Source organism: Eptatretus burgeri, chromosome 2 (assembly GCF_056783735.1).
Source record: "Eptatretus burgeri isolate ZD-2024b chromosome 2, Ebu_testis_v1, whole genome shotgun sequence".
Lineage (NCBI taxonomy): Eukaryota > Metazoa > Chordata > Myxini > Myxiniformes > Myxinidae > Eptatretus > Eptatretus burgeri.
In genome coordinates this window covers 15,462,308-15,488,745 of record NC_140962.1, presented here as the reverse complement: position 1 = coordinate 15,488,745, position 26,438 = coordinate 15,462,308, and the positions used below count along the sequence as shown (strand labels likewise).

The 26,438-nt window shown below is 39.2% G+C and overlaps 1 protein-coding gene across 9 annotated transcripts in view; it reads right to left on the bottom strand.

Annotated features, from left to right (window-relative positions):
• The window catches only part of LOC147031472 (apoptosis-stimulating of p53 protein 1-like), a 135,350-nt gene that overhangs the window by 43,080 nt on the left and 65,832 nt on the right, over nt 1-26,438 (bottom strand). For all 9 annotated transcript variants that reach the window (XM_085863627.1, XM_085863670.1, XM_085863655.1 and 6 more), the window contains 4 exons: nt 23,282-23,651; nt 4,332-4,472; nt 3,796-4,163; nt 578-720 (listed from right to left, as the gene is read on the bottom strand). In XM_085863627.1, coding sequence (XP_085719753.1) covers nt 578-720; nt 3,796-4,163; nt 4,332-4,472; nt 23,282-23,651 — 1,022 coding nt within the window. The remainder of the gene's footprint in view (nt 1-577; nt 721-3,795; nt 4,164-4,331; nt 4,473-23,281; nt 23,652-26,438) is intronic.

The window sequence follows — 26,438 nt, the reverse complement described above, 5'->3', positions numbered from 1 at the left end:
GAAATGGAGAATCCGTCGTCATACAAGCGAAATACCCTTGAGTATGGCGTTGAACACCAATCAAACAAAAAAAAACAATGACCGTTTAATGTTGAAAAAAATAATCTGTGATCACCAAAGTCATGTAATGTATGCTAATAACCAACAAGCATGAATTTGCTACACATCCTGGGTTAAAATTGCATGGCAATTATTAAACAGGGGAATAACCAGTGATGTCAGTTTGCAACATCGATTCGTTCTTTGCTCTTAAATTAAATAACACAGAAGCTTGGCAAATGCTATATGCGTAATTTGATCAGCCAATGATCACTCTTCCTTTTACTGGAAAAGAAATCTATATGACAGTTATTATACAGTCCACCAAAGTCTTGAAACTTTGTTTTTCAGTTTCTTCAAAATTGACTTATCCTGACATCTCTGGTTTTCCCCTTGTGGTCTTCATATACATTATATAATGATCTAGTTGTGCTTAATTCTTGATAACATTTCTCCAAACGTCTGTTTTGCCTACTCAAAGATGCTAGAAATAGCGAAAGTCAGAAGAAGGGGATCCTTTGGTGAGTGACATTGATACCTGTTAAAAGAAGAAGGTTCTGTAAGCTCTGCAAGGTCTCCAGTGAGCTCATTTGATGGAGGTGCTGGCACAGGTGGAGGACTCTGTGGGTCTGAGCCAGGCCCGTGAGGAACTTCACCATGACTTGGACGGCCATACTGTGACTGTTGGGGAAATCAAATCACACTCTATTATGACATCATCATGATCACACTTGTACTGGAGAAATCTATATTTTTTCGATTGCCATTTTTAATATATGTCATAAAACATATATGATTGTGCACATACATCACATGATTACATATACATTTTCTGCTGCACTTCTCAAATTGGTCCTAATGACATGATATCTCAACTCCATGTTGCTATAGTTATTATTTATGGGGAAATAAACAACATTCCAAAAGGTCTTATCCATTTCATCAATCAATTTTAAGCAGAACTTTCCAAAATACTCATGGGTTTTCACTGATGTATGTTAAAAAAAAGAAGAACACATGGCAAAGGGTACCACCGTGGATGAAATATTTTAGGCTGAAACAAACCTGGCAGTTGGGAGTGGAAAAAAAACGAGTGGAGAAAATAAATTTTAAAAAGTAAGAAATAATCCAGGACATGCAGACATGGGAAACTAGAATGGCACTTGGTAGAGTGCATACCTCCACCAGGCTGAACAATTTCTGTTTTGTACCCCACTGATAGACCGGATTTGCATCCAGACCAAAACCAAAATCTAATTGGCTTGTTCTCGTCACCGAACCAACTCATCCACCGAGTTTTGTCATAAGGGACATTTTCACAAAAGCGGGTTAGGTAACGGTAAATAACAAACTCAAAAATCACCTTTCTTTGATATTCTCGAAATAGTGCTTGAACCCCTTACAAGGCCTAGAAAAATGTTCAAATGATGTCAGCAACGCAGGATCACCATAAGGCCTGTGCACTGACTGGGCAATATATGCTTGATAAAAATTCTCGGACAGTCTTTACTGTTACCTGACCTGCTTTTGTGAAAATGTCCCAGAACCTGTCCAAAACCTTTGGAGATATTGTTCCATGTATCGTTTTTGGCCCTATCTCTCAATGGTGAAGAATGACTTGAAACATTCTCGTATCTGGATATGGATTAAGATCTTCATCAAAATTGAATCAATTCATCCTTGTCACACCACACACAACCTGCCCACCAAGTTTCGGTCAAATACGTCCAGAACTTTTTGATATCCTGTTTACACAAACGGACAGGGGTGAAAACCACCTCCATCCACATTCAGTCGCAGAGGTAAAAATATAAATAAAATGATTAAAAATTGCAAATTAAAGTGAATTCACATTTCGTATAATATATATATATATATATATATATATATATATATATATATATATATATATATATATATATATATATATATATATATATATATAATATAAACCCCTGTTGCTACTCTAAAGATTTGAGTGGGCAGAATTTTTTTTTCTTGTGAATTTAAGTAAACACTGTTGAGGTTAAAAAGAAAAATTCCATAATTGACACAAGTCTTGCATGTCCAAAAATAAATAAATAATAATTAAAAAAGCAGCTGCGAGTCATCTTGCATTTAATATTATGAATAAAATAGAAATTTATGAATTCAACAAAAATAAATATTTGCTTCAAAACACACTTGTTTTCCATGGCTTAAATTTCAAGGATTATTTAGACTTGGATTTCAGCTTTGGCCAAAGATAACAGCAAAAAGTGTCAGATGGATCCTCAAGAATCAAGGTTGAGCATTAACAAGCTCGAATGAGCCAAGATCCTCGTCCTATTAATGATGACGTCATAAAAACGAATATGACGCCATTGTGATGCATCAGGTTTGTGATCAATTATCTGTGCTAATGCCCGGCTTGATTCCCGCAAACAAAATTCAAACAGCTTGCCGAGTTTCGGAGATAATGGTATCGGCGATTTCCATTAGCGGCGATATTATGACGTCAACTGTTTTTCTAGGAAGAATTTCCAAAATCGGAGATGGTTACTGCCTGCGCGTGGGCTTTCTGCATATACATGAAAAGTTTCACGAAGATCCGATGAAAACTCTGGGTTGTGAAACAAAAAAAAAATGTCAAAAAAATCGGAATGACGTCATAAAAATTGATACGACGTCATAGTGATCATATGTGTGGCAATTCATCTCTGCTAATGCCCTGTTCTATTCTCGCAAACAGAATTCAAAATGCTTGCCTAGTTTCGGAGATAATTTTTTTCGGCAATTTCCATTAGCGGAGATATTTTGACATCATAACTTTTTTTCTGGGAGGAATTTTCAAAATCGGAGATCGTTTCTGTCTGTGCAGGGTATTTTTACATAAATACGCCAAGTTTCAGGAAGTTTCGATGAAAACTGTAGGCTATGAAACCAAAAAGTCCACAAGAACAACCACGTGAGTAAGACTTAGATCCTTCACGAGGATCTAAAAAGCAGAAATCTGTAAACAGATGAAAGTTTTGCCCATCTGCAAATAGCAAGATAACGTCAGATGAGACTTATTTTCACACAAACACTGCCAACTTACTTGCACCACTATGGACAAAATGCTTTGTACACCTCAGGACGATCACATTTCCAAAATAAATGGCAATTTCTCTTCAAAAGACAATACATAGCCACATTCTCCCACTTTCTCAAGTGCGCCACGAGAAAAAAAACAAAAAATAACAACAAACCTTCATTCAAAATTACAAATCATTAATAGTACAAGACGTAGACATTGCCATAAGAGTGAAAACTGTCAGTTGTCATAATTGCACAAGACTATGATCACATTACTATTATTCGATGATCTCCATATTCTTGGTGTTTTTAAGTTAAATAACACTATTTCTGCACATTTTTATTGCATCTACTATGAACACAAAGCCTGGTGTTGGCTTAGTGGTTAGGGTGGTGGCTTGGGATCCCAGGGTCCTGAGTTCAAGCCCCGTTGGCTGCTGAATTAACACCAGGGGGTTGACTCAGCCTGTCATCCATCTGAGGTCGGCGAAGTGAGTACCAGTGTACTGGTCCCGGTGTATGCCCCGGTTATAATAGGTATACCATATCCCTGTGTGTCGTAAGAGGCGACCAGGGTTGGCGTCAGGAAGGGCATCCGGCCATAAAACATTGCCTCGAGAAAAAGCCTAACCCCTGCACAGCAGGGAAAAATGGCTGTAAAAACAGTCATTTTATATTTTATTTCTACTATGAACACACCTGATATTCCAAGAATGAAGGATGTGTTGTTACAGCAGATGGCTCTTGGTTGGCATGGTGAGGCACACCCTGACCCTGCACCGTACCCTCAAGGCCAGCCAAAGTGACCCTCTGGTAGTGCAGTTTCTGCAGGAGTAAGCTAGGTACGTTTGAAAGGTGCATAAGATTTGACATAGAGCTGCCAGCTGGGGATTCTGGCTCGGCAAAAGAGCTGCGCTTTTTGAGTGGGCGTGGTGCATGAGCCAACTTCCGCCTGAGAGCTTCAAGGTCAGCATCTCCTTGTCCCCGTAGTGGTGACATGCTGAAGGGAAGAAGCTTCGTCGGGCTCAGTGGGCGCTGAGGCTCCAGCCCCCAGTTCATCCCACTAGCTGTAAAACAACGATGACAGCCGGCCTCTGTCTGCATGGTCGTCAATGCTACAATATTCATGTGCCGGAACTTAAATCGGAAATAAGAGTTAAAACAAATCCAAGATGAATGGGGTTGTGTGCAAAGCCAAATCTCAACAGCGACAATGGATTTAAATCAAAACCAACCTGATCTTGGCCTTTCCATTTTTCTGTCCAACTCGTCGGGACTCAGAGGTTTCATCATTCCATAAAAATTTGTAGGATTGTACTGTTGATCATAAGCGGTGCCACGTGGTGGTGCCGGAGGACCACCTATCCTGGGCAGGGCTGTGGTGCAAGGAATAACGTTTCCAGTATCACAATCCTGCTAATTGGCAGGGGAGGCAGGTTAAAATTGAGTAGCGCATTGCCATTTACTCGAGTTTGCCGCATATTATGTACATTGCAGATTCCTAGCATGAAACTTCAAATGCAGAAGTTATAAAGGATGAAAATAAAAGCCAAGAACACAATTAACACCAAGAGCACATAATAGACTGAAAGCATAGCTTCCTCAATTATGAAATAAGATGGGTTTCCAAATAAAAGGATTGTTTTCACATGTGTGCAATCAATCAATCAATAAATAAATAATCTTCTGGATTTACTTCAACAGGCAAAATGCATCCTACGATGGATGAAATACAAGGATTAACTAAAATGCACAACCATGTCGGAAACATCTTGTATTTTTAACCTTATTTTGCACAATTTTTTTTCTGTTTTTATTATATCTGATAATTGTAGATCACTTCCAGTTTACATAATCAAAAACAAAAATAAATCCATAATTTAAATAGCGATCGCAACTGAGTGAATCTCCCAGAAATTTTCATCAAGGCAGCCACCTTTGTAGTCCGTTTATGATTGCTGGTTAAGTGTTACGAGCTTATGAATCAGAAACCATGCAGAGAGGCACAGAAATTGTGGAGTTTTTTTCTGCCCATTCTTTCCCACACAAGTTGTCATTCATGTAAAATTGGTAATGACAAGTCGGGAGGCAACGATGGTTTGCGGGCATTATTGAGGAAACCCTACCGTAAAAACCTATCTCTTCCATCAAAATTGACCAAATCAAATCGGATTTTTTTATATGTTGTACTTATGGACATTACGCACAGCTTCTAGGAAATGAAATTGCAAGAAAAAAAAAATCGAGAAAAAAAGTTCAAGTTGGCACGGCTCCACCCACAAGGGGCGTGGGATGCCCCTCATACAAAAAGACACAACTCGACCATGATATCTAGCTTGTGTCCAAGTTTCATCAAGATCGCATCAAACGTCACAGAGCTATGCTCTGGAGAGAGTCACAGACAGACAGACACAACGAAAATAGTGGTCACTGCTGGTGCCCACGAATCAAAACATGTGTGGGAAGGAATTGGGAACCATCGTCATCAATGTTATTGCTATAAATTCCCCATCTCTACATGTATCTAACATATGGTTAGAGCAATGATTGGGACTTTTTAGCCCCCAATGGACCTGGTCTGAAATGGGGGCCTCATGGATTTGGTCTCTATCTTCGTGTCCGTCCGTGCGTGTGTACCAACCATATCTCGGACATGTATGGACCAATTTTATTCGTACTTGACAGAAAGACAACACATGATGGCATACATATGCACGTCATTTTTTTTCGACATCAGATCCAAGATGTCCGACTGGCAGCCATTTTAGTTGTAAAAACCCCGATGTTGAACAAGTCTTCAACCATTTCTCACACATGCATTTACCGTTGTTGTTCAAACTTGGTAAACAGACAATAAATGATGGCTTAGATAAGCTCGTCATGTTTTTTCGAGATCAAATCCAAGATGGCCGACTGGAGGCCATTTTAGTTGTAAACCCCCCCCACCCCGATGTTGAACACGTCCTCAACCATTTCTCAGACATGCATTTACTATTGTTGTTCAAACTTGGCAAACGGATAATGAATGATGGCTTACATCGGCACATCATTTTTTTTTTCACGATCAGATCCAACATGGCCGACTGACCTTTATTTTGTTATTTAAACATGTCCCCAACCATTTCTCCGAATTTATTCAAACTTGGCAAAAGCAGAGTATATGGTGGTATACACGTGTCCCTCACTATATTTTGCGATGTAATCAAAGATGGCCAACTGGTAGACTGGTCACCATTGTAGTCATACATAACATAAATATGGGCTAGCCCTTTAACTCCATTCAGAAAAATTACTGAAACAACAAGGGCTATGACATTTTATGTATTTTTTACTAAGACAGATTGGACCAGGCAGGAAGACCCACAGATCCAGTATTCCCATGCTGCTCCTGAGCTTTACCATCTGCAGGGAGCAGCATGTCAATGACGTTGGGGACAGCAGGGATGTCTCCCTGAAGGTTGTGGCGAGTGATCCATTCACCACAACCTTCAGGGAGGCATCCCCACCTTGTGGTCCATTCTGCAATTCTGGGGTGTATACCCAGCACGTACATGATCATGCAATGGTCACGTACACGTTATAATTGTTATAACTAGAACGCACTCAATGGAGGTGCTCACTCAAGCAGTGCAATACAACCCCAGACGGTCCTAATCTATCCCATCATGTGGCTGTGGCATGAGTAAATATACTCGTGTCACAACTTTCATTACCTTCGCAAACTTTGTTGCGAAGGTGATGTTTTGATCGCTGTATATTTATTTATTTGTGAATATGTGCGTTTGTTTGTTTGTTTGTTTGTTATTCGCATAACTCCAAAAGTATTGAACTGAATCGCAGCAAATTTGGTGGGATGATTGGTTATTATCCGAGGACCATTTGATTAGATTTTGGGAGCGATCGGGTCAGAGGTCAAGGTCATGAAAAGGCCAAAATCGTCTTTTTACCATAGCGCGGTCAATTCGTATCCAATTTGCATGCAACTAATGCCAAAATGTTCAGAATTCAATGCCCCATCTTGTGATGTGACATGACACAATGACGTAATAACCCTTATTAGCGGTTGGGAGTCAAAGGCCGGGGTCACCATTGTAGTGGTCACGACATTGCAAAATGTGCGGCTTTAGTCATAACACGGTCAATTCTTATCCGATTTGCATGAAACCAACACCAAAATGTTGACTGTTCTGTTCCCCACACTCAAATACCAATTACAAAATTAAAACTGGTAAATCAGTAATCCCGGGCTTCAAGGCGTGCCTCCATTTTAACAAATTTCAACACCATCACCCTGTCACATGATGTGGGTTTTCCGAGTTAGAAAGTTAGTTCAAGTCTGCAATGTGGCCCAGCTACGGGGTCCCTCAAGTTATATCGATGAAGGATTGAAAAGCCCATAGCAATACATGATAGAGAAAGAAACTTCACGTTGGACAAATCGAGGCTGGACAAATTTTCAAGTCCTCAAAAAAGTCCAATAACTCCACATTTGCATATTAATGTAAATGGCGAACTTGTAGAACGTTAACATATCTTCCAGAATTTGTGGTCACTTTTTGTCTGTCTTCTTTGGTTTTCATTTTACGACATGTCAAAAATGGGTGATTTTAAATTTTGGGGGGCTCTGGGGCCTCACTGGGGTAAAATACAGAAATAGCGTAAACATATTTGGAGTCCCCCCTTCAAGGCCTATCAGAATCTGTCATTAAATTTTTTCAACTCTCATTTGCATATTTGGCATATTTAATGAGACGAATCGGCATCATTTTAATCATATAAATTATGCAACAATTTTGACGAAATTAACAACTTAACATTGCAATGGAACCTTGCAAATGTGTGCAAAAGTTTGAGGCTGTCGTATTACCCCTTCTGGAGAAGAAGATGTTTTTAGGTTTTGGAGAAAATCCAATATGGCCGCCAGACCACGTGACCTACGTCATCAAAATTTTCAAAGTATAAACTTCAGGTGGAGAGTTATTCAATGGATAAGTTTCATTGAATTTCATCCAAGCGTTGTTTTCATTTTATGACATTTCAAAAATGGGTGATTTTAAACTTTGGGGGGCTCTGGGGCCTCACTGGGGTAAAATACAGACATAGCGTAAACATATTTGGAGTCCCCTCTTCAAGGCCTATCAGAATCTGTCATTAAATTTTTTCAACTCTCATTTGCATATTTGGCATATTTAATGAGGCGAATCGGCATCATTTTAATCATGTAAATTATGTAACGATTTCGACGAAATTAACAACTTAACATTGCAATGGAACCTTGCAAATGTGTGCAAAAACTTGAGGCTGTCGTATTACCCCTTCTGGAGAAGAAGATGTTTTTAGGTTTTAGAGAAAATCCAATATGGCCGCCATACCACGTGACCGACGTCATCAAAATTTTCAAAGTATAAACTTCAGGTGGAGAGTTATTCAATAGATAAGTTTCATTGAATTTCATCCAAGCGTTGTTTTTATTTTATGACATTTCAAAAATGGGTCATTTTCAACTTTGGGGGGCGCTGGGGGCTCACTGGGGTCAAATACAGACATAGTATAAATATATTGGGAGTCCGCTGTTTATGTGCTATCTAAATCTCTCATTAAATTTTTTCAACTCTCATTTGCATATTTTGCATATTTAATGAGGCGAATTGGCATCATTTAAAATTATATAAATTAAATAACGATTTCGACCAAATTAACAAATTAACATTACCATGGAACTTAGCAAATGTGTGCAAAAGATTGAGGCTGTCAGATTATCCCTTCTGGAGAAGAAGATGTTTTTAGGTTTTGGATAAAATCCAATATGGCCGCCAGACCACGTGACCTACGTCATCAAAATTTTTAAAGTATAAACTTCAGGTGGAGAGTAATTAAATTGATGTTTCATTGAATTTCATCCAAGCGTTGTTTTCATTTTATGACATTTCAAAAATTGGTCATTTTCAACTTTGGGGGGCTCTGGGGGCTCACGGGGGTCAAATACAGACATAGTATAAATATATTGGGAGTCCCCTGTTTATGTGCTATCTAAATTTGTCATTAAATTTTTTAAACTCTCATTTGCAATTTTTGCATATTTAATGAGGCGAATTGGCATCATTTTAAATCATATTAATTATGTAACGATTTCGACGAAATTAACAAATTCACATTAACATCGAAGTTAGCAAATGTGTGCAAAAGATTGAGGCTGTCAGATTATCCCTTCTGGAGAAGAAGATGTTTTTAGGTTTTGGATAAAATCCAATATGGCCGCCATACCACGTGACCTACGTCATCAAAATTTTTAAAGTATAAACTGCAGGTGGAGAGTAATTAAATTGATAAGTTTCATTGAATTTACTCCAAGCGTTGTTTTCATTTTATGACATTTAAAAAATGGGTCATTTTCAACTTTGGGGGGCGCTGGGGGCTCACTGGGGTCAAATACAGACATCGTATAAATATATTGGGAGTCCCCTCTTTATGTACTATCTAAATCTGTCATTAAATTTTTTCAACTCTCATTTGCATATTTTGCATATTTAATGAGGCGAATCGGCATCATTTAAAATCATATAAATTAAATAACGATTTCAACCAAATTAACAACTTTACATTCCCAAGTTACTTAGCAAATGTGTGCAAAAGATTGAGGCTGTCTGATTATCCCTTCTGGAGAAGAAGATGTTTTTAGGTTTTGGATTAAATCCAATATGGCCGCCAGACCACGTGACCTACGTCATCAAATGTTTCATAGTATAAACTTCAGGTGGTGAGTAACAATCCTGTAAAGTTTCGTTGAATTTCATCCGACAGTTTTCCCTCCAGATCCGCCACAAAATCGGTCAGTAGAACATAAAAACGCCGTTAATAATAATAATAATAATAATACTAACGAATTCAATAGGGCTTCAGCACTTGCTTGAAGCCCTAATTAAAACTGGTAAATCAGTAATCCCGGGCTTCAAGGCGTGCCTCCATTTTAACAAATTTCAACACCATCACCCTGTCACATGATGTGGGTTTTCCGAGTTAGAAAGTTAGTTCAAGTCTGCAATGGGGTCCAGCTACGGGGTCCCTCAAGTTATATCGATGAAGGATTGAAAAGCCCATAGCAATACATGATAGAGAAAGAAACTTCACGTTGGACAAATCGAGGCTGGACAAATTTTCAAGTCCCCAAAAAAGTCCAATAACTCCACATTTGCATATTAATGTAAATGGCGAACTTGTAGAACGTTAAAATATCTTCCAGAATTTGTGGTCACTTTTTGTCTATCTTCTTTGGTTTTCATTTTACGACATGTCAAAAATGGGTGATTTTAAACTTTGGGGGGCTCTGGGGCCTCACTGGGGTAAAATACAGACATAGTGTAAACATATTTGGAATCCCCTCTTCAAGGCCTATCAGAATCTGTCATTAAATTTTTTCAACTCTCATTTGCATATTTGGCATATTTAATGAGGCGAATCAGCATCATTTTAATCATACAAATTATGTAACGATTTCGATGAAATTAACAACTTAGCATTGCAATGGAACCTTGCAAATGTGTGCAAAAATTTGAGGCTGTCGTATTACCCCTTCTGGAGAAGAAGATGTTTTTAGGTTTTAGAGAAAATCCAATATGGCCGCCATACCACGTGACCGACGTCATCAAAATTTTCAAAGTATAAACTTCAGGTGGAGAGTTATTAAATAGATAAGTTTCATTGAATTTCATCCAAGCGTTGTTTTTATTTTATGACATTTCAAAAATGGGTCATTTTCAACTTTGGGGGGCGCTGGGGGCTCACTGGGGTCAAATACAGACATAGTATAAATATATTGGGAGTCCGCTGTTTATGTGCTATCTAAATCTCTCATTAAATTTTTTCAACTCTCATTTGCATATTTTGCATATTTAATGAGGCGAATTGGCATCATTTAAAATTATATAAATTAAATAACGATTTCGACCAAATTAACAAATTAACATTACCATGGAACTTAGCAAATGTGTGCAAAAGATTGAGGCTGTCAGATTATCCCTTCTGGAGAAGAAGATGTTTTTAGGTTTTGGATAAAATCCAATATGGCCGCCAGACCACGTGACCTACGTCATCAAAATTTTTAAAGTATAAACTTCAGGTGGAGAGTAATTAAATTGATAAGTTTCATTGAATTTCATCCAAGCGTTGTTTTCATTTTATGACATTTCAAAAATTGGTCATTTTCAACTTTGGGGGGCTCTGGGGGCTCACGGGGGTCAAATACAGACATAGTATAAATATATTGGGAGTCCCCTGTTTATGTGCTATCTAAATTTGTCATTAAATTTTTTAAACTCTCATTTGCAATTTTTGCATATTTAATGAGGCGAATTGGCATCATTTTAAATCATAATAATTATGTAACGATTTCGACGAAATTAACAAATTCACATTAACATCGAAGTTAGCAAATGTGTGCAAAAGATTGAGGCTGTCAGATTATCCCTTCTGGAGAAGAAGATGTTTTTAGGTTTTGGATAAAATCCAATATGGCCGCCATACCACGTGACCTACGTCATCAAAATTTTTAAAGTATAAACTGCAGGTGGAGAGTAATTAAATTGATAAGTTTCATTGAATTTACTCCAAGCGTTGTTTTCATTTTATGACATTTAAAAAATGGGTCATTTTCAACTTTGGGGGGCGCTGGGGGCTCACTGGGGTCAAATACAGACATCGTATAAATACATTGGGAGTCCCCTCTTTATGTACTATCTAAATCTGTCATTAAATTTTTTCAACTCTCATTTGCATATTTTGCATATTTAATGAGGCGAATCGGCATCATTTAAAATCATATAAATTAAATAACGATTTCAACCAAATTAACAACTTTACATTCCCAAGTTACTTAGCAAATGTGTGCAAAAGATTGAGGCTGTCTGATTATCCCTTCTGGAGAAGAAGATGTTTTTAGGTTTTGGATTAAATCCAATATGGCCGCCAGACCACGTGACCTACGTCATCAAATGTTTCATAGTATAAACTTCAGGTGGTGAGTAACAATCCTGTAAAGTTTCGTTGAATTTCATCCGACAGTTTTCCCTCCAGATCCGCCACAAAATCGGTCAGTAGAACATAAAAACGCCGTTAATAATAATAATAATAATAATACTAACGAATTCAATAGGGCTTCAGCACTTGCTTGAAGCCCTAATTAAAACTGGTAAATCAGTAATCCCGGGCTTCAAGGCGTGCCTCCATTTTAACAAATTTCAACACCATCACCCTGTCACATGATGTGGGTTTTCCGAGTTAGAAAGTTAGTTCAAGTCTGCAATGGGGTCCAGCTACGGGGTCCCTCAAGTTATATCGATGAAGGATTGAAAAGCCCATAGCAATACATGATAGAGAAAGAAACTTCACGTTGGACAAATCGAGGCTGGACAAATTTTCAAGTCCCCAAAAAAGTCCAATAACTCCACATTTGCATATTAATGTAAATGGCGAACTTGTAGAACGTGAAAGTATCTTCCAGAATTTGTGGTCACTTTTTGTCTATCTTCTTTGGTTTTCATTTTACGACATGTCAAAAATGGGTGATTTTAAACTTTGGGGGGCTCTGGGGCCTCACTGGGGTAAAATACAGACATAGTGTAAACATATTTGGAGTCCCCTCTTCAAGGCCTATCAGAATCTGTCATTAAATTTTTTCAACTCTCATTTGCATATTTGGCATATTTAATGAGGCGAATCGGCATCATTTTAATCATATAAATTATGTAACGATTTCGACGAAATTAACAACTTAACATTGCAATGGAACCTTGCAAATGTGTGCAAAAACTTGAGGCTGTCGTATTACCCCTTCTGGAGAAGAAGATGTTTTTAGGTTTTGGAGAAAATCCAATATGGCCGCCATACCACGTGACCTACGTCATCAAAATTTTCAAAGTATAAACTTCAGGTGGAGAGTTATTCAATAGATAAGTTTCATTGAATTTCATCCAAGCGTTGTTTTTATTTTATGACATTTCAAAAATGGGTCATTTTCAACTTTGGGGGGCGCTGGGGGCTCACTGGGGTCAAATACAGACATAGTATAAATATATTGGGAGTCCGCTGTTTATGTGCTATCTAAATTTGTCATTAAATTTTTTCAACTCTCATTTGCATATTTTGCATATTTAATGAGGCGAATCGGCATCATTTTAAATCATATTAATTATATAACGATTTCGATGAAATTAACAAATTCACATTAACATCGAAGTTAGCAAATGTGTGCAAAAGATTGAGGCTGTCAGATTATCCCTTCTGGAGAAGAAGATGTTTTTAGGTTTTGGATAAAATCCAATATGGCCGCCAGACCACATGACCTACGTCATCAAAATTTTTAAAGTATAAACTTCAGGTGGAGAGTTATTAAATTGATAAGTTTCATTGAATTTCATCCAAGCGTTGTTTTCATTTTATGACATTTCAAAAATGGGTCATTTTCAACTTTGGGGGGCGCTGGGGGCTCACTGGGGTCAAATACAGACATCGTATAAATATATTGGGAGTCCCCTGTTTATGTGCTATCTAAATCTGTCATTAAATTTTTTCAACTCTCATTTGCATATTTTGCATATTTAATGAGGCGAATCGGCATCATTTAAAATCATATAAATTAAATAACGATTTCAACCAAATTAACAACTTTACATTCCCAAGTTACTTAGCAAATGTGTGCAAAAGATTGAGGCTGTCTGATTATCCCTTCTGGAGAAGAAGATGTTTTTAGGTTTTGGATAAAATCCAATATGGCCGCCATACCACGTGACCTACGTCATCAAATGTTTCATAGTATAAACTTCAGGTGGTGAGTAATAATCCTGTTAAGTTTCGTTGAATTTCATCCGACAGTTTTCCCTCCAGATCCGCCACAAAATCGGTCAGTAGAACATAAAAACCCGTTATAATAATAATAATAATACTAACGAATTCAATAGGGCTTCAGCACTTGCTTGAAGCCCTAATAATAATAATACTAACGAATTCAATAGGGCTTCAGCCATGCTTGAAGCCCTAATTAAGAGTACAAAGGTCAAGGTCATGAAAAGGTCAAAATCGTCATTTTGCCATATTGCGGTCGATTTTTATCCAATTTGCATGCAACCAATGCCAAAGTGTTGTGAATTCAATGCCCAATCTTGTGATATACGATATGACACAGGAGATTTAATGTTTTTAAGCCATTAACACATATGAGATGCCATCATAACACATATGAGATGGCAGATGTGGTATGGGATTAAATACCCTCACAATCAACGGTTTCTGGGGTGGGGGGGGGTGGGGGCAAAATGTAGCGTTGGCAAAGGTATGCGCTCCACTGAGTGCCCGTTCTAGTTAACCTCCGCCATCTTCGAAGATGGATGGAAGTTACTGTTTTCACCCCTTTCTGCTTGTTTGTGAACAGTATTATGGAAAAACTCTGACGGATTTCGACGAAACTTGGTCGGTTAGGTATGGTCCAAGGATCATGCCATTAAATTTTGGACTTGGTCCCCCCCCCAATTTTTTTTTTGCATTTCTACATGTTTTAAGTGATTTCCAACCCCCCCCCCCCCAAAAAAAATTTAGAGAATTTTGTTTTTTTGCATTTCTTCACATTTTAAGTGATTTCAACCCACCCCCAAAAAAATTGTTAGAGAATTTTTTTTTGCATTTCTACATATTTTAAGTGATTTCCAACCCCCCAAAAAGTGTCACCCCCCCCAAAAAGATTTTTTTTGTATTTCCACATGTTTTAAGTGATTTCCAACCCCCCCCCCAAAAAAAATTTAGAGAATTTTTTTTTTTTGCATTTCTTCACATTTTAAGTGATTTCCAACCCACCCCCAAAAAAATTGAGAATTTTTTTTTTGCATTTCTACATATTTTAAGTGATTTCCAACCCCCCCAAAAAAGATTTTTTTTGTATTTCTACATGTTTTAAGTGATTTCCAACCCCCCCCAAAAAAAATTGTTATCCCACCCTCCAAAAAAAAATTGTTAGAGAATTTTTTTTTTGCATTTCTACATATTTTAAGTGATTTCCAACCCCCCCAAAAAAGTGCCACCCCCCCCCAAAAAAGATTTTTTTTTGTATTTCCACATGTTTTAAGTGATTTCCAACCCCCCCCCCAAAAAAAAATTTAGAGAATTTTTTTTTTTTGCACTTCTTCACATTTTAAGTGATTTCCAACCCACCCCCAAAAAATTGTTAGAGAATTTTTTTTTTTTTTGCATTTCTACATATTTTAAGTGATTTCCAACCCCCCCAAAAAAGATTTTTTTTGTATTTCTACATGTTTTAAGTGATTTCCAACCCCCCCCCCCCCAAAAAAATTGTTATCCCACCCTCCAAAAAAAAATTGTTAGAGAAATTGTTTTTATTTTTTTTGCATTTCTTCACATTTTAAGTGATTTCCAACCCCCCCCGCCCAAAAAAAATTGTTTGAGAAAAATTTTGTTTTTGCACTTTTACATGTTTTCAGTGATTTCCAACCCCCCCCCAAAAAAAAAATTACCCCCAAAAAAGAAAAAAGTTTTTTTTGCATTTCTACATGTTTTAAGTGATTTCCAACCCCCCCCAAAGAAATTGTTAGAGAAAAAAATTTTTGCAACTTTTTTCCAACAAAATTGATATTTTTCCCCATTTTTACATGTTATAAGTGATTTCCAACCCCCCCGCCCCCCCCAAAATGTTGGAGAAAAGAACTATAACTCTGTCAGCACTGTTGACATAATATTTAATGAATAAGATATAAGGTTCACTTGAGTGACCCAGCAGTATTGGCGCCGGAGGTTTTACACTCTCCCGAGTGCTCCCCCTCTAGTTTTATATATTTCTTTGGGAGCTAAAAGTTGAACTCATCCAATACATTCACATGGAAGAACGACAAAAGCACTCAGTAGAAGGCATCCCTCCACCAGGCTGAACAGTTTACGTTTTGTATCCCACAGATAGGCTGGATCCGGATCTGAACCAAAATCGAATCAGCTTTTTCTTGTCACATACCCAACTCATCCACCAAGTTTTGTCAGTTCATTCACAACCTTTTGAAATGTCATTCTATTTATCGTTTTTGGCCCCATCTCTCAATGGTGAAGAATCACTTCAAAGAATTAATTTTTTTTAAGTCTCATATCCAGATCCGGATTTGGATCTTCACCAAAATCGAATCGCTTCTTCCTTGTCACACAACCAACCCGTCCAAGTTTCGTCTGAATTCATCCACATTTTGGGATATCGTGCTCACAGACAAACAGACAGATGGATGAAAACATAACCTCCTTCCACCTGTGGTGGTGGAGACAATGAGGCTCTGTGCCAAATTTGGTAATTCCAGCAGCCCTCATTGTCCGGTTATTCTGCCTTGAAGAAACATGAGGTTATAAAAGTAACTAGCAACCAAAAACTCACGGACTTATTTGCTCTTTTGCTCATCCTATTTCTCCTTTTAATAAACTCCTCTTTCCATTTCTTGTTCTATTTTACTCGGCAATTGCCTTTTTTTATTTCTACAAGGTCGAGGGTAATAAAGTGGAGCGAGAACATAGAACGGATCAGGAGGTAACGTAACAAAAGGAACAGTAGAAAGAGAGAGAGAGAGAAACACACCAACAGCAGAGTTGAGGGACAAACTAGAGGGAGACTTGGAGAAACAAGGGATGCGGGGAAGAATGACAGAAAGGGGAGGACATGGTGGTGAACAGCTGTCTTGAAGACCTGGAGGTCTTCATTGAAGAGAATGTGGAAGTTGATAGCACAGGTAGGTAAAAAGAGGAGCAAATGAGTGGAGGTGAGCAGCGATTCTGGCAGGTTTACCAGAAAGGTGTGGTTGATGGTAGACCACATGCAGCCTGCTGTTGCCTGCAGACAACTGGGGGAGCGAGTGATTTGTCAGGATTGAAAGATATATTCCAAGTGTTTTACCAGTTTGTGATTCTATCAAGGTCTGAAGAAAGGAAGAGGCTGCTGCCAGTCGATATGAAGGATGAGGGATGTCATGGCAGAGGGTGGAGCTATGAACAAAGCGATGAAGGGGATTTTCCAGAGAGTCAGAGAGATCATTGATGAAGATTAGGAATAGGACTGGGCCCAGAACACTATCTTGGGGCATTGCAGCTTTGACAGAGAGAGGGAATGAAAGGATCTCGTTGAGAGTCGAAGAAGTCAGTCAGCCATGTGTGGAGTTTGCCTTGGATGCCGTAGCAGAGAGTCTGGAGAGCAAGGGGGGTGTCACGCTGCATCAAAAGTTCGAGATATGTCCAGAGTGACAGCCCTGATCTTGCATCTGGCATTGAGGGCCTCCGTCCATTGTTGGGAGAGTAGAAGCAGCATATCCAAGGTAGAGTGACCTGGTTTGAATCCAAATTGTTGATCCGAGATGAGGCCATTTGATAAAAGTAAGGATTTCAGATCAAATGTGATGATTTATTCCTCAACCTTGCTGATGATCAGAAGCAAATTGATAGGTCTGCAGTTAAGGGGATCAGTTATTTATGTCATGCGGTGATGTTGGCTGACTTCCCAACAGATGGAAGATGACCACTGGCAAACGATAGGGTGAACACAATTGAAAGATGATGTGCAAGAGCAGCAGAGCAAGATTTTAGAACAAGTGAACAGATGCCATCTGGTCCAGTTGCAGAGTCAGAGTCACAGTTGCCAGAAACATCTCCACCTTAACGGGTGCAAAATACAGTCCAGGAGCAGTTGGGTGCGACTGGGTCAGGTGGGTACAGAGTTTGGGGACACGATATTTGGAAGTAAATACATAAATAAGGTTTTCAGCCTTCTTACGAGTGGAGGCGGCTGTGGTGCCATTTGAAGAGAGGGAAGGAATGGAAGTGGAACATACTCCAGAGACAGACTTAACAAGGCACCACCTAGGTTTTAGAGCAGGGAGACAAGTTTGAAAGTTGAATCTTGAGTTTGGACAGATGATGTTTTCTGGCTCTCCTGAGAGTGGACACACACTTGTGGGCTTTGTGGAATGATCTGAGATTTCCTTCATTTAGGTTTGCCTTCCAGGAAGAGAAGGCAATTTCTTTAAAAGCAACTGCCTCACCACAGGATTCAGTGTACCATGGTGGGAAGAAGGGTAGGGACAAGTGAAGATGAGATGGGACAAATCTGTGAATGAGAGAGAGCAGGTTTCTGTGAAAGAATTCCCAGGTTGAGTTAACAGAGGCAGTAGATATTAGAGAAAATCAAGATCCTTCAACAGCAGTGTCAGACTCACTCCAATGACCAGTACTTTTGTGTCGATGACCTAACCAAAATCGATCTCCAAGAGTACAGGAAGTGGCCCTCTCAAGTATCCACAGCCTACAAGGAGGGAAGAAAGTATCGATTTGTTGCTGGAAAATGGAGGGGTTCTGGTGGCACATTGGCTCATTTATACCATCAAGAATAAATTACTCGCTTTCATTTATCGCCTGAATTTAATAAAATTATTGGCAAAGGTAATAAAGTGGATATTCCAGAAAATTGCTCCGAGGGGCAGGGGGTTTACTCCAATCCTGGGGATACTGCCAATTCCTTCAATTCTTGAAAGTCTCCTGCTCTTCATTTTAAAATCTTTTTTCCTTGCATTATCAAATTATTTTGAAATAATTGACATTGGCAGGAAGCTCAATTGTGCCACTAGCTGTGACTGATATGACAGACTTAATCACAGAAGAACGAATTTCTTCACATTTATTTCTCACCCTTTAGCCCATATATTCAATTTATCTATCCTTACTGGTCTTGCTCCTCTGAATCTGAAGGTTGCTTGGGTTACTCTCATTTTCAAAAGTAGCGATCGTCAGGTCATTCACAATTACAGACCCAAATCTGTTCTTCCGTGTTTTTCTGAAAAAATTGGAGAGACTTGTTTATAACCGTCCAACCAAAGTTCTCTCTAAATTTAACATTATTTTTGATCAGCAGTTTGGTTTTCACAGGAAACACTCCACAGATATGGCTCTCATTCAAATGACAGAAATAATTTCAAATTCCCTCTCTGACAGATTGTACATCGCTGGTGTTTTCATCGACTTGTCCAAAGCCTTCGATACGATTGATCATAATATTCTTCTCTCCAAACTTGATTTTTATGGTGTTAGAGGTTGCGTTCTTGAATGGTTTAAAGACTATCTTACTAATTGGCAATGATTTGCTGTCGTTAAAAGCTCTAACTCTTCCTGGAGAGCCATCAGCCATGGAGTTCCCCCAAGGATCTCGACTTGGACTTCTTCTTTTCCTATTATATGTTAACGATCTACATACTTGTTCTTCTATATTATCTTCTCTTCTTTTTGCTGATGATACAACTGTCATCTATTCCAATCCTAGTTACGAGTCTTGAATCAGTACTCTTAATAGTGAGCTCATTAACGTTTCATCCTGGTTTAAATCAAACAAACACTCTATAAAACCCAATAAAACCAAGTGCATGTTCTTCATCAAATCCACCAAACCTCTGACACCATTTCTTCTATCGACGTTGACAATTAACCCATTATTTTTGTTTATTCAACAAAATTTTTCGGTGTTATCTTGGATGACAAACTTATCTGGACTAATCACATGTCATTAACTGCTGAGATCATTTCTCGAAACATGAGCATACTGTCTCAACTTCATACCTTCCTTCCTCCTTTTATTTTATTCTCCCTGTGTAATACCTTATATTAATTCTCCATTACCTGAACTATTGTAACATTGTCTGGGCACGCTCTCGTAACAATCAGCTGCACTCACTCTCAGTTATTCAAAAGTGCGCGATAAGGATCTGTACCCTTTCTCATCCATGGGATCACACTGCACCTCTTTTTACCAAACTCAACACATTGACACTTTCAGACATCAATATCAATAAATTACATACAGGGATAATTTTGGACAAGCATATCAACAATCTTCTTTTTCAATCAACAAATCAGCAAACAATCTTCAATCAACAAACAAGCATATCAACATCATACTCTATTAATACACGACGTTATTATCGACTATGTCTTTGGAATCGTATTGGTGGAGCAGTAATGGCACAGTCATCTATGGGTTGCTTTAAATCTTCTTATAAACGAAATTTGATCTCTTATGATTAAAAGTTTCCTTTCTTACACATTGATTTGTTATTCACTCTTGCAACTCTTTGCCTTATCGTATTTTCATTGTTTAAAAAAAAATCTGTTTATTATTGTTATTCACAGTATTCTTGACCATTTTTCCTTAATTCTTTGCCATTCAGGAGTTTTAGTCTAATTTCTTGTTTGTCATTTATATTGTTATTCCGTGGGCATATCAATACAAGCCTTGGCTTCTGAATATGCCTCCATATTTACCTCTGTATGTGTTATTTTGATTGTATCCTGAGTTCACCAAGTTTCAGAAGTATTACTTTTGTATATGCTTGTTTTACTGTACTTATATTAGCAAATATGGAAACAAATGTTTTTTGAAATTGAAAAAAATATATATTGGAGATCAATCTTGAATAGAGATTGATGCTGGCATTCCTCACCAATCTGCCTGAGTGAAATGCCAGACTCACCGGCACTGAAGCATCTCTGAAACCAACCAGAGAGATGTTGACTCACATGCACATGATCACATGAATGAACTGGAGCAGATGAAGAGCAGGAGACATTTGCAGGGAAAGTTGTCATCATCAAGTCAAGAAAGGAGGATGATGCCATTCGGAGAAACCCGAGTTGGAAAGCTACTATTTTAGCTCTACCTATTTGCTTGTTCATCTGTTTCATTACAAAAGTATCTAGATCTGTTGTGGGTTCCATTTTTTTTAATCAAACAAAAACATTGACATGCTTTTTAAATGCAAGTGATTGATGGAATAAATACCAAGAAAAGCAAAAACCCCTGCCCTGCATAAAAAGGTGCAAAAACAGATCCCTGCAACTCCAGACCAATCAGCCTTCTCCCAATCATCAGCAAGGTTATGGAATCCATCATCGCTTCAGACATTAAATCCTTCCTCTTCCCCAATGGCTTGATTTCCAATCATCAATTTGGATTCAGACCAGGTCACTCTACCCTGGATATCCTGCTTCTGCTCTCCCAACAATGGATGGAGGTCCTCAATGCCGGACATGAAATCAGCCATATCCTGAGACATATCGTGTGCTTTTGACACGGTCTGGCACCCTGCCCTGCTCACCAAACTCTTCCCATGGTATCCAAGGCAATCTCCACTCATGGCTCGCAGACTTCCTCTCCTGTCGCAGTCAACGTGTGGCCCTAAATGGAGTTCTTTCATCCCTGTTCCTGTCCAGGCTGGAGTTCCTCAAGGCAGCGTTCTGGGCCCTGTTCTTTTTCTGGTTTTCATCAATGATCTCTCTGACTCTCTGGAAAATCCTCTTTATCTCTTTGCTGATGACTCCACCCTCTGGCGTACGATCTGTCATCCCACAGACCGGCAAGCAGCAGCTTCTTCACTCACTGCAGATCGGGGTAAAATGACAAACTGGTCGAACACGTGGAACATGTCTTTCAATCCGGACAAATCCAACACTCTCACTTTGTCTCTCCAAAAGGACTGTTTGGAACCCACCCAATCAACTTTCTCAATAATCCTCTGGAAGAAGTCCTTTCTTTCAAGCTTCTGGGTCTCAGTATCTGCCATGATCTTTCCTGGGAAAGCCAAATTTCCTACTAGGCCTCCAAAGCCAATCGCCGACTGGGAATCCTCCATCGTGCAAAGTCCTTCCTTGGCCCACCTGAGCTCCTGACCACAAACAAAGCTTTTGTCCGTAGCCTGATGGAGTACTGCTTTCCCCTCTGGGCTGGTGATCCCGCCTCCCACCTTTCTCGGCTTCACGCTATCGAAACCAGTGCATTTCGGATCATTGGTATCTCCCGCGATGAGGCTGAGTCTTTGGGCCTCTCACTCTCTCACCGCAGGCAGTTCGGTGGTCTTTCTGTCTTCCACTGTCTCCTCTCTGGTCTCCCCCCCACCCCCTGCTCTGTCTGCGATTTGTCCCCACCACATTTCCACAGGGCGCTCAAGGTCCGCCAACAACCCCCTTCTGGTAAAACTACCAAAATCATGAATCACTGCTCACCTTCACTCTTTCATTCCTCTTTTTTCCCACCTTTGGAATAAACTCCCTCACTCTGTTCAATCCCATTCTTCCCTTCAGGCCTTCAAAACAGCTGTTCACCACCACCTCTTATCGTCCCCCATCCAAATCCTTGATCTTTTCTACCCCCGTTAAGCCACCCCAAACCCACCTCCTTCAAATTCCCTGCTTTCCTTCCTGAAAGTCCCTGTAATGTCCATCTTGTTTACCTCGTGTTCCCCACCCAATCCCTCTGCCTTCCACATCTTTGATATGTTGGACAACAAGCAGTTGTATAAACACTGTTAAACCCAAACGTTATAAAGCCAGTTACGTTTGACTCAGCACTTTAATTCAGGGATTTAACTTGAGATGTAGTGCTATGAAATAAATCAACTCTGACTTTCCACAAACATTCAACAACAAGGAAACTCCCCCAATACCAGAGGACAGTTCATACATATAAGTTGGTATTTTTTTAAAAAAAAACTAAAATACATAGCCACTCTTCATGAACAGGGTGACCACAAAAAAAAGGAACCGACACAGCCTCTAATAACTTCCTCCATACTAATGATATCCTCTAGCTGTTTGCAGGTGCACAAAGTGGAGTTCGTCTGTCGTCAGTAGATGAGATTTAGACAAGATAGCCACATTTTCTGAACATGCCGTGGACAAACAAATAAAAATCGTTTTCAGTCTAAATCGACCTGAGAACAAAATCCTTCAAGGTAAGATGTTTAAGGACAACGTCTACCGACGAAGACCACAATCCATAGATCATCTCAAAACTGCAACAACTGACAAAATCCGTTCAATCACTGCAGCCGAATATGTCAAAGTTATGAACATTTTTTTCCTGTCAAATCCAAGTGTGCCTGCAGCGTAGAGGCCGGCATCTGGAGCATGTCGTGTAACTTCAATCAAATAAATATTATTATGGAAGATATCCCTGAAACCTTCAATCATGATCATGCATCATGTGAAGCAAATATTTACCAAAGAACGTGCCATTTTTTAATTAAAGAAATGAGGACGGTTTATCAAATTGTACGAGTACCGTTTTTTGTAATCATCCTGTACATAGAGAAAACCAAAATAAAAAGTACAGAAAATCCCTTACCTGGTGACTGACGGCCCTGTGCCTTGCCCATGGCATTGATCAATGCCTGTTGAAGGAATCGTGGCTGTTGTGCTTGCTGCGTGTACATCGACATGATTGAACTCGAGTTGAGTGAAAGTGGTGGCGCAAGTTTGCGGGGAGACTGTGAACGCTCAGCAAGAGGTCCGGGTGATGAGGAGTGGGAGTCCAGAGAATGGACAGGGCCACTGTGCGTCGGTGATGGGCTAACCGTGTGCGTCGTTATTGATGAAGGCTGAAAGAGCTGCTGCAGAGAAGAAGAGGAGGAAGAATTGGATGAAAGCGCTGGTGAGGATGAGCGCTGTGGCTGCACAGATGTGGTTGATGGTGGAACTGCGATTCTCTGCTGGATCTACACGTGGCATATAAAGGAAGGTAAAAAAAAATAGATAAATAAAACTGTTCTCTCTCTCTCTCAAGAAGCAAACTTATTTGGCCTCCCAACACACTTGGAAAATTACCGTCAGAGGAGCAACCGTTTAAATCTTTTTTTATATCGTACTACATCTGGAAAAGGCTGACAGGATGGCCTAGAAGTACACACACTCGCCTCAAGGCTGTCCAGATTAAGTTTGAATCCCAATCTAGCTATAAACAAACAAACAAACAAACAAACAACTGTCATCCAGGTGTTTCACAGGCAGGGTGATTCATCAACGTGTGTGTGTGTGTGTGTGCCATCCCTCTGCATGGACATTAAACATGCTTCTCCAGTTTGCCGGCACATTAGTTGGTGGATGTTAAAGATGTCATGGTGTGCTTTGCGAAGAGTAGGCAAGCTATTGCCGGCACCATGGCCAAATTCCAAATTCCTGCCCTAACCAGCAGAGGGCAATGCATCAGCAGCACAGCCACGCCCTCAGCCAATGATGTTACCCTGCAGCCTTGTGCTGCCTCCTACGAACGAAGAAGAATATCTGGACACCGTGAAGTCATTTACATGACGTCGTGAAGTCATTCATCACATTTGCAATATGCATACGACATGAACTACTCAACGGAGTCATCGCTATCATTCAATGGCTCATCAATCATGGCACTTTTAATGGACTCTTCCTGCAAATCGACCTCTTCCACTTCCATGTTTTATGTCCGACTATCTGTACTTAACCATGGCTTCATCGACTGGTTTAATCAAAAGACAGCATGTTGCACTAAACAAACATATTGAGTTGATATATATATATATATATATATATATATATATATATATATATATATATATATATATATATATATATATATATATATATATATGGCTCAATGATGCAAAAAATACATTTTATAACATGTAGCTGTTGTTGCCATTGTCGTGGCTGTTGTTGTTGCTGTTTGTTCCAAGGAAATAGATTGTAAGCTTTCCAAACAAGTAAAATGATCATTTGCTTTCCAACGTGAACATTTTAATCATTCCAGGACAGCAGGAACTCTTAAGAATAAAGTGCGATGGACACAAGTATGGATGGACGCACGTTTTTAAAAGAAACAGATGCACGTATTATGAAGGTACAAGTTATTTGGTGGTGATTTTTTGCTGGACTTCAATAACCATCATGGGGCATTATTGGAGGGGGAGGGGAACGTTTATGGGGTGCCGGGGGGGGGGGTGCTTATTGGAGGAAATACAGTAGACATATTAATTTACTTGGTGCATGTAATCAAATGAAATTAGCCTACAGTGAAGTTGATGACACGCAATCACAAATCCCCACGCTTCCCACCAAAAGCAAAGTTGGAAGATGGTAAGAAGTTCCACCAGGAGTGAGCAAACGTCAAAATTTCAGTTAATTCTTTTTTCTGTTTTAACCCTTGTGACTTCAAGGCCCCACCTGGAACATGAACCAGGGGTAAAATCCTCCCCAACAAGCTCAAATGAGCCAAGATCCTCATCCTCTTAATGATGACATCATAAAAACGAATATGACGTCATTGTGATGCATCAGTTTTGCGATAAATTATCTGTGATAATTCCCAGCTTGATTCCCGCAAAGAAAATTCAAACAGCTTGCCTGGTTTCGGAGACAATGGTATAGGCGATTTCCATTAGTGACGGTATTACATCAACTTTTTTTCTTGGAAGAATTTCCAAAATCGGAGATGGATACTGCCTGCGCGTGGGCTTTCTGCATATACATGGCAAGTTTCACGAACATCCGATGAAAACTCTGGGTTGTGAAATAAAAAGTGTCAAAAAATAGGAATGACGTCATAAAAATTGATATGATGTCATAGTGATGTATCATATGTGCGGTAATTCATCTCTGCTCATGCCCTGTTCGATTCCCGCAAACAGAATTCAAAAAGCTTGCCTAGTTTCGGAGATAATTTTTTAGGCGATTTCCATTAGCGGAGATATTTTGATGCCATTACTTTTTTTCTAGGAGGAATTTTCAAAATCGGAGATGGTTACTGTCTGCGCAGGGTATTTTTACATATATACGCCAAGTTTCAGGAAGTTTCGATGAAAACTGTAGGCCGTGAAACAAAAAAGTCCACAAGAAGAAGATGAAGAACAACAACGGGAGTAAGACTGAGATCCTCCACAAGGATCTAAAAAACTGTGAAGTATTCCCTGCGTCCGTCAATGTTGATTGCATACAAGTAGAAAGTTTCATTTTAAAATGTTTTAAAATGTACCCGTAATTGCATTTTTTGTTATTTCGCCTTTTGTTCCCACCTCAAGGGGCTGGGCCAAAAATGGTACTGCTCTTAAAGCCCAAAAAGTTGCGCTTTAAAATTATATTGCAAATGTGCCATCTGGCGATTGATCATAACTACCAAGTTTGGTAAATTTCTGTACAACCGTTTTGAAGGAGATAGCATGACGGATGGACAGACAGACAGAGCCGATTATAATATCCCCCAGTTTCTATTCAAAAAGCATGTGGATAATTAAATGAATGCTAGAACACCAGAATATATTTGATGTTTGGCAATGAGACCTTCACAATTTTGTTTCATTATCCATTATTGCTTATTAAACAGGATGGTAAGAAAATGGGTTTGTGACTGCAATCATTGAAACTATTCACATCAAGCTCGAGTGCCTCCTTTTCGTCAATGTAATTTACGGCACTCTTTCTCTCTCTCTTTCTCTAGAACGGCACTCTTTGACATCGTGACGTCCACAGATATGCCT